This window comes from Pinus tabuliformis, chromosome 6 (genome assembly GCF_031772625.1).
Source record: "Pinus tabuliformis cultivar Carrire ecotype Pingquan chromosome 6, CPIR1, whole genome shotgun sequence".
In the NCBI taxonomy this organism is placed as follows: domain Eukaryota; kingdom Viridiplantae; phylum Streptophyta; class Pinopsida; order Pinales; family Pinaceae; genus Pinus; species Pinus tabuliformis.
Genome location: NC_142292.1, coordinates 104858966 through 104868402, shown reverse-complemented (window position 1 = coordinate 104868402; position 9437 = coordinate 104858966). Strand labels below are relative to the sequence as shown.

General features: G+C 38.5%; 1 protein-coding gene, 2 non-coding genes and 1 pseudogene across 3 annotated transcripts; all 4 read right to left on the bottom strand.

The window, feature by feature from the left end:
• Positions 1–1082: 1082 nt before the first annotated feature.
• LOC149257480 (secreted RxLR effector protein 161 pseudogene) lies at positions 1083–1775 on the bottom strand (annotated as a pseudogene).
• A 2889-nt stretch (positions 1776–4664) lies between these two features.
• On the bottom strand, positions 4665–5198 carry LOC149257479 (uncharacterized). The gene has a single exon (XM_089376906.1). The coding sequence runs from the start codon at positions 5196–5198 to the stop codon at positions 4665–4667; it is 534 nt and encodes a 177-aa protein (XP_089233032.1).
• A 3503-nt stretch (positions 5199–8701) lies between these two features.
• Positions 8702–8773, bottom strand: TRNAP-CGG (transfer RNA proline (anticodon CGG)). Its single transcript has one exon. It is a non-coding gene; the product is annotated as a tRNA-Pro (tRNA).
• Positions 8774–8911: 138 nt separating this feature from the next.
• On the bottom strand, positions 8912–8996 carry TRNAL-CAA (transfer RNA leucine (anticodon CAA)). Its single transcript has one exon. It is a non-coding gene; the product is annotated as a tRNA-Leu (tRNA).
• Between the last annotated feature and the right edge of the window lie 441 nt (positions 8997–9437).

Below are 9437 nucleotides of genomic sequence, written 5' to 3'. Positions count from 1 at the left end.
ATCTATACTAGTTTAATTAAAATTATGGAAGCTCTATTCCAAAATAAATGTGTCTGTCAACTTAATTACTACATAAATGATAAAGATTTAATGTCTATCTTTTTGCTACATAATTTAATTAAAATTATAAAAAACCTAATAAAAAAATACAACTTCTTATCAAGATAATTAACATGCACTTTTTTCACTCAAATGACCAAATTATCATCCCTTAGCATTATGCTCCAATGACCCTGAGAAAGAAACTAGTGTGCACACAAAGTGGAAAATATAAAAGTGGAAGATATAATGTGTGGAAGATGTATGTTGGAGACTCTCAAACTGTCGTCAACTGAGCTAGAAGCATATCCTCCTTTAGCCCCCTCTTTTTTTTCCATTGGATGCAACTCATCTATGATCTATAAGAGTCTTTCAGGAGAATCTCTTTCTCTCACATCTATGAGAACAGAATTCGGTGGCGGATCTTCTATCCACGAATGGATGCTCCCTCCCTCTTGGTATAGCACGTTACAAAATTTTGATGGATGGTTCTATTTGTAGTGTTGGGGTACTCTCTCTAGTGGGAGAATCTGGGGTTGCTAGTTCGTTTCTTCTAGCCATGCCTTGTTTCTGATCCCTTCTATTAGTCAAAAACAAGAATTTTGTGTGAAAGGCTTCAATATATTTTCCACTGATACTTGTTTGGCATAAATAGCCGCTGTATACAATTTAGATCCTATAGTTTAGAACCATAATTGACTAGAATAAGGAAAGTTGATACAATCACAAATCTATCTGTATAGCCAATTTTCAGGATTGATTCTTGTCTATCTATACAGCCAGTGGTAGAGACAAATTAGGAGCTTGAATTATGGAGAACCAACTTCGAGATAATTGCTCCCAATTGTCAACACTCCCTCTCAAGTTGGTATGCAAATGTCACTCATGCCAAGTTTGTTGAGACAACGATTAAATGCTTGGTTTGACACTGCTTTGGTCAGCACATCGGCAAGCTAGTCTTGAGATCGAACATGAGGAACTTAAATCAACTTTGCTTCTAGTTTCTTCTTGATAAAATTCCTATCAACCTCAACATGCTTAGTTCAATCATGTTGAACTGGATTATGAGTAATATCACATGCTACCTTCTTATCACAGTATAACTTCATAGGACCAACTTGCTTCATATGTAAATCCTGCAACAGATTTCTGATCCACAGCAATTCACATATTGCCTTAGCCATTCCTCTATATTCGGCCTCAACGCTGGATCTAGCAACTACCTCTTGTTTTTTACTTCGCCAAGTAACCAGATTTCCTCCTACAAAAGTGAAGTAGCCCAATGTAGAATGTCTATCCTCAATTGACCCAGCCCAATCAGCATCTGTATAACCTTTAACATCCAAGCTATCACCTTTTGTGAATAAAAGTCCCTTTCCTAGAGATAACTTCAAATAGTGTAAGATCTGGATGACAGCATTCATATGTTCTTCACTTGGGGAGTGCATGAATTGACTGACAACACTTAGTGCATAAGCTAAATCCGGTCGAGTATGTGCAAGATACATTAATCTTCCAACCAATCTCTGATAGCGCTCCTTGTTAGCAGGAACTTGGTTTGGGTGCACACCTAGCTTCAGATTTTCTTCCATAGGGTAACTAGCTGGACTACGTCCTGTCATGCCAGTTTCCTTCAATAAGTCTAAGACATATTTCCGTTGTGACAGACAAATACCTTTCTTTGATCTTGACACTTCAATTCCAAGGAAATACTTCAATTCCCCAAGTTCCTTCATTTCAAACTCATGGGCAAGCTGCTCTTACAGTGCTTTCCTTTCTTTAGGATCATCTCTAGTTACTATCATATCATCAATGTACACAATGAGGGCTGTGATTTGTTCTCCATTATGTTTCAAGAAGAGAGTGTGATCTGAGTTACTTTGCTTGTAACCAATAGACCTCATAAAGCTAGTGAACCTTCCAAACCACGCTCTAGGAGACTACTTCAAGCCATATAGAGATTTTTTCAATCTACAAACTTGTTTATTGCCTTTAGTCTGCAGCTTACAGCCAGGGGGCAACTCCATATATACTTCTTCTTGGAGATCTCCATGCAGAAATGCATTCTTTACATCGAATTGATGCAAAGGCCAGTCAAAATTCACCGCAAGAGATAGTAAAATACAGACTGTATTAATTTTGGCCACTAGTGCGAATGTCTCCATATAATCAATTCCATATGTTTGAGTATATACCTTGGTGACAAATCTTGCTTTGAACTGTTCTATGTTTCCATCAGCTTTGTATTTAATGGAGAATACCCACCTACATCCAACAGGTATCTTCCCTTCAAGTAAGTCAACAACTTCCCACGTTGAATTCTTTTGAAGAGACTTAATTTCTCCATTCATCACCTCTCTCCATCTAGGATCTTTCAAAGCTTCTTGCACACTGTTAGGAATAGCTACAACAGATAATTGATTCACAAATGCCTTACTCTCATTTGACAATCTATGGTAGGATACATAATTGCTTATGGGATACTTAGATTTGGAGTTGAGAACAGGTTCATAGCGAACTTTGGGTTTCCCTCTTGTGACTTGATCTGGTAACATTTTTAAGTGAGGTTCAGATTTAGAGTTTACCTGAGACTCGAGCATGGAATCGGCTGGAGAAGACAATTGGTTTGGTGGTACATCATGAGAAGAGGAAGACACAGATGGCACTTCCACTTCCATTTGATCTGAAACCTCATTCTCCAAAACTTCCTGCCCATCTGGACAATCACCTCTATGAGTTACAGTGTGACCATCACTTGGACATTCATCACTAGTTTCCAAATGGTCACATTCACCCCTAGTGTCCAAATTATCTCCACTTATAAGATCAAGGTCCAAAGAACGATCCAAAGTCTCCATTTCATCTCTATTCTCCCCCTGAAGTGGAGACGCAGAGGCAGAATAATACATATCATCTTCATGAAAAGACCACATCAAGTGTAACATAAATTTTACGAGAAGGGGGGTGATAACACCAATAACCTTTTTGATGCAAGGAATAGCCAACAAAAACACATTGAAGGGCACAGGGTTCCAGCTTATTTCTCAAGGATTTGTGAAGGTGCACAAAGGCTACACACCCAAAAACTTTAGGGGATAGAATCGGTATGGTAGGGGCACTCACAGTATTATGGAGAACATCAAAGGGGGCCTGAAATTGTAGTGAACTAGAGGGTACATGGTTAATGAGATAAGTTGCGGCCATAATGGCTTCTCCCCAATAATTAATAGCCATATGAGCCCCAAACAAGGAACCACGAACAACTTCAAGAAGGTGACGATTTTTCCATTCTGCTACCTTGTTTTGTTGAGGGGAGTAAGGGCAAGTCATCTGATGAACAACGCCATGTAAATTCAGGTATTGTTTCAAGTCTTGATTAACAAACTCTCCACCATTATCAGTACGAAGAAACTGAATATTTGATTGATATTGGGTGGCTATTATTTTGTGAAATTGTTGAAACAGGGAACTAACTTCATTCTTTGATTTCATTAAACAAACCCAAGTCATGCGAGTATGATCATCAATAAAAGAAACAAACCAACGTGCCCCACTCAAAGAAGAAGTTTTTGCAGGTCCCCAGACATCAGAGTGAATAACCATAAAAGGTGCAGGAGTTTTATGCATACTAATGGGAAATGGGACACGGTGACTTTTAGCCAGTTCACAAATGTCACACTTAAAATCCGAAACATTTAATTGAGAAAGGAGCTTTGGAAACAATTTCTGTAAATATCCAAAAGATACTTGACCCAAATGCCTGTGCCACAACCAGACTTCTGAATTCTGATGTGTGTCAGACTTATTAGCTGAGAAACTTGAACCAACTGATTGGAGCTTGCCGACAGTAGATCAAGATAGTAGAGCTTTCCTCTCCTAGTACCATAACCAATTGTCTTTCGAGTCCGAATGTCCTTAAAAACACAAAGGTTAGGCCAAAATATCACAATACAGTTCAAAGTGAGGGTTATTTGAGCAACAGACAATAAGTTATGATTAAGAGAAGGAACAACTAGAATAGACTCCAAATTCAAATTTTGGGTAAGAGAAACTGAAACTTCTCCAACCACGGGAGAGGGAGTACCATTGGTTGTGGACACTATATGGTGGTCTAAGGATTTCATGGACTGAATATGTTTACCGTCAAAGGTCATGTGATCTGTGGCACCTGAATCAATTATCCATTCACTATGACTAACAGGGACAGAGGTATGAAGAGACTTACCAACATTCCCAGAAGTAGCAATGAAAGAAGAGGCTTCCTCAGTAGTACTGGTGTTGGTGGAGGGCTCAGCCACAACAACAGAAGCATGATGATTTGACTTTGAATTTCGCTTGCGAGGTGCCTTGGCAGGATCCCACCATTCTGGATATCCAATTAATTCATAGCAACGTGACTTTGTATGCCCGGTTTCTCCACAGTGAGTACATACACATTCTGATTTTGCAGCCCCTATTTCATAGCTATGATTTTGTGATCCAGATGACCGATTTTGGTCAGTTGTGTGATTCAGCGGACCAGAAGTGTGATCTGGTTTCGAATGTGTTTGTTATTGGTAAGGCTTGCCTTGACGAGCCACCATAGCATCGGATTAAGAGTGTTCAGGTTCACCATGAAGTGCAGCTCAGCGAACGGCATCATGACGAACATATGCATAAGTTGCTTCAAGATCGAGTGCAGGATCCTTTCTAAGAATCTCACCCCGAATTTGTTCAAAGTCCGCATCTAGTCCATTCATGAAGATATGCACCCGCAATCTCTCAACTGATTTTTTATAGGCGACAACATCTTCGGGATCCTTCATGACAATCCTATCACAATGATCTAGTTCTTGGAAGATTTCTACTAGATCACCATAATAGGTGGAAAGAGAACGACCAACTTGTTTGGTGGAGAATGCCCGTTGATTCAGTGCAAAGAGTTGCGATTCATCTGACCCATCATAGAAAGCTTTAGCAAGAGTAGTCCAGATTTCATGTGCAGTAGACAGTCTAAGATAACACTTCATAATCTCCGGTGACATAGAAGTCAGTGACCATCCTTTGGCCTTTTGATTTTCAACATACCACTTTGCATAGGAAGCATCAGTAACCTGTGGAATAGGTGTTTTACCCGTGAGGTATTCAAGCTTCTCACGCCCTGCAATCTGCATTTCCATGATTTGGGACCAGACATCATAATTAACTTCGGTAAGGATGATATTGGTGGTGAAACTGGGGTTTTCTGATTGAACATGAATGACTGGTACAAAAGATGATTCAGGTTGATCCTTAGTCATGATGCGAGGGGTATATGAGAATTCAGGCACAGAGGTGAAGAACCTCGCTCTGATACCAAGTCAAAAACAAGAAGTTTGTGTGAAAGGCTTCAATAGATTTTCCACTGATACTTGTTTGGCATAAATAGCCGCCGTATACAATTTAGATCCTATAGTTTAGGACCATAATTGACTAGAATAAGGAAAGTTGATACAATCACAAATCTATCTGTACAGCCAATTTTCAGGAGTGATTCTTGTCTATCTGTATAGCCAATGGTAGAGACAAATTAGGAGCTTGAATTACAGAGAACCAACTTGGAGATAATTGCTCCCAATTGTCAACACTATTCTAGTTGCTTCTTCTTATGATGTTTGATGATTGCTTTTAATTTTTGTCTTTTGATTATATTAATTTATATTTTTTTTCTAAGTAAAGGCTAAATCTATTAATAAAGAGAAATATTTACAAGGAGGTCAAGACCTCAGAGAAGGCCGAAGCCATCCAACCACACTGATCCAGAGAACATAAGACTAGATAACTAGATAACCAGATAACCCGTTAACCCAATACCGGGATTGAGATGACCCGATACATAATTCCCGGAATCCATACATACAAAAAAAGCTGGCCAAGGTGGTGAACCACATTACAGGGCATATGAGAACTGTGGCTGTGATAATTTCTGTGCCGCCTTGATAACTATATGCAAAACTGAACAAAAACAAGGACCTGATAAGCTTGCCGAGCCAAGACGTGATACAGAGCATATGACCATGAGAGCTGATTACTATGCCTAGCCAAGACTTGATACAAAACATTTTAACAAAAGCCAGAATAGCATAACACACAGGATAGAAGAACCAGAGGGGAAACTGCATCCGAAGGCGCGAATCCGTAAGCATCATGCATTTTGCAAAGGGTCCCGAGCATCCTTCTCCACCCGGCATGGAGAGCCCATCCACATGTCATCGACATTGTCCCCGGCGCCCATGTTGCTGCCACCTGGAGGAGCTATCAAACACAGATTGCAATCAGATGGGTGCGCCGGATCGACCGCGGTCAAGTTGTTCTGAATATTGTCTTCTGGAGGCTTGGGGGCCTCAGGAACGTTCCCCTCAACCTGCAAATCATCATGATTAAACACAGTTCCAACCACATCTCCCTGGAGCACACTGTCGTCCTGAGACTGCGAGGGTGAGGTATGGACCGAGCTACTGGGCTTGTCTTCTTCCTCAGCTAAAATGACAGTAATACTAGCTGAGAGAATCGGTTTGTTGAGCCGACTGTGAAATTTAAAACGGGTGGTTTGGAATGAATTATGCGGGAAGGGCTTACCATGGTCAGAGGACGGGGAGGCCGAAGCCAGAGGTATGATGTTCTGGGGAGCAGGCTGAGAACGGCCGCGGTTTCCACTGGTGCCTCCACGGCGAGAGCAACCCCGACGGCGCACCATCGTCAGGAGAACAAAGGGACCTGAGGGAAGAGATGAACAGGACCAGACAGAACAGGAACGAAGGTGGGCAAGCCAGGTAAGGAGCTTACACCGGAGAAGCCACCAAACTACCAGAGCAACACAGGGATGCAGGAATAAAGACAGGCTGATGAAGAGAGACCCGATGAGAATGACAGCCAAAACCACAGATGAAGCCATGAATATAACAACCTGCGCAGAGTCTCGAACAGGGAGCGCATTCAATACCGAATGCTTGAAAAACTGCCAGTACCGAGAGCAATTCATATCATCTGCAAAAGGAGATCGAAGGCCGTGCAGGATTGCCAGGTGCATATCCAGCTGCCAGCGTGACATGAGCCCTCCTTAAATGAGCCTCGAGAGCACCCGCATCCGGGTTTATATTAATTTATATTATTTAAATATAATAAAATAAATAATTTAATTATTTATATTTTTTTATTAAAAAATAACAATATTAAGATAATTTTTTTTATTTTTTATTATTTAAAATATATTTTTGAAAACATAAATAAATTCAATATTCTAAAACTCTATTAAACTTAACTTCCATAACATAAATCTCAATTTTCACAATCTTTTATAAAACCCCCAACTTCACGTACTAGATAAAAAAGAAAAAAAGTCAATTTCAGCCACAGATTTCAATGTTTACTTTTTTTTTTCAGAAGAAAAAGCTTTATATTATATTGAGAGAATATATACATGATAGATCTGAACTATGGATGATCATCTGAACAAAGAGACAGACATAGAAGATCAATTGATCTGAAGGATTTGAAGATTTCAATGTTTACTTGTGTATTTCTCCTGTTGCTGATTTCAATATTTATAATTTTAATTTTTGTCTCAGGCTCTAAGGTTTTCTCGGAATCTGTTTCACTACGCCGATCAAACCGTTCGCAAAGAGGATCATCCTCAGCGTTTGGCTCAAGTTCGCAACAGAGACATGCAACAATTCACGGATAATCCATAGTTTTCTATTGCTATTATTTTTGCGAGTATGGTATATTATAGTGGGGTGAAAGAGAGATTTGTAAAGTTTATTAAATTAGTTATTATATAATTATTAGATATAAATATTTCAATCCTCTAACATTTGATTTAATGATACATACAAATACACCACAGCAGTTAAGAAAATTATTAATTAATTTCCACAAATTACCATTACAATTTCCCACCAATTACCATTACAACACAGCACTCGCTGACGTCAAAACCAGGTGGTAATTTATGAAAACATTAACTTGATAAGATCGTTGTGCAGCTGCGGTGCATAACCAAGTACACCACAGTAGTTAAGAAAATTATTAATTAATTTCCACAAATTACCATTACAATTTCTCACCAATTACCATTACAACACAGCACTCGCTGACGTCAAAACCAGGTGGTAATTTATGAAAACGTTAACTTTATAAGATCGTTGTGCAGCCGCGGGGCATAACCAAGTACACCACAGTAGTTAAGAAAATTATTAATTAATTTCCACAAATTACCATTACAATTTCTCACCAATTACCATTACAACACAGCACTCGCTGACGTCAAAACCAGGTGGTAATTTATGAAAACATGTTGATAAGATCGTTGTGCAGCTGCGGGGCATAACCAAGTACAATTTAAACGATTTTCATCCAATTTTTCTCGTATAAATAAAATAATTGAATGAAAAAAAATAAAAAAAAATCTTTCTACTAAACAAAAAACAATGCAAACCAAATACAATTTAAGCGACTTTCATCAATTTGTACTCATAAAAATAAAATATTATGAAATGTTAATTAATTTCAAAACCTGGTGGCATTTTAAAGTTAACCTCATAAGGTATCATTATGCAAATTTGGCTGCGCTGAGCAGAAATGACGTCAAAACACGTAGACATTTTCATGAGAAACATACACTTATAAAGTATGTAATGTTGTGGGGGCATTCCGAGAATCGAACTCGGGACCTCTCGCACCCGAAGCGAGAATCATACCACTAGACCAAATGCCCTCCTATAAAATTTAACAAAATTGATGATTAACAATTGTAGTTCGCTGGCAAGGGAAATGGACTGCCTAACATTTTTCGAAATCGTGATAATATGGATAATAGAGCAAATAAAGATTGTTAAAAGAATGTTATTCATAATGTCAGAAGTGGGATTTGAACCCACGCCCTCAAACGAGGGCCAGAACTTGAGTCTGGCGCCTTAGACCACTCGGTCACCCTGAACATTTTGCCCCAGAAAAAAGACATTAGGAAAATAAGGATACTTCAAACCGAGAAAGTAGTCTTTCTCTGGCCACATGATTTGTAGTTTCATGTTAAAATGAGCGATGTAGTTTGAGCGCAGGGTACATTTCGCTTATAAATTGTTTGAGGAGTATTTGGCAACATGCATCGGACGCATTCATGAAAGGATCATGTTTCACGAAGTAAATAATAAACAAAAACTTTGGGTTTAATTTCCTCAAGTTTTTAACAAAAGATTGCATTGTTATGTTATTTATATTACAAAATTTTTAATGTAGAAAGTTTTGTGATATTTAATTATGGGTAGTTTAATTAATAAATACAAAGGATTTTTAGAAGTATATTATTTTAGATTAATTTTAATTTCAGAGTTTAAATTTTTTAATTTGTAAAATTCAAGTGTGTTAGTAGTTTTCAAAGT

Excerpts from the sequence above, each read along its gene's own strand:
- LOC149257479 (XM_089376906.1), bottom strand. The coding sequence starts at position 5,198 with ATGGAAATGCAGATTGCAGGGCGTGAGAAGCTTGAATACCTCACGGGT.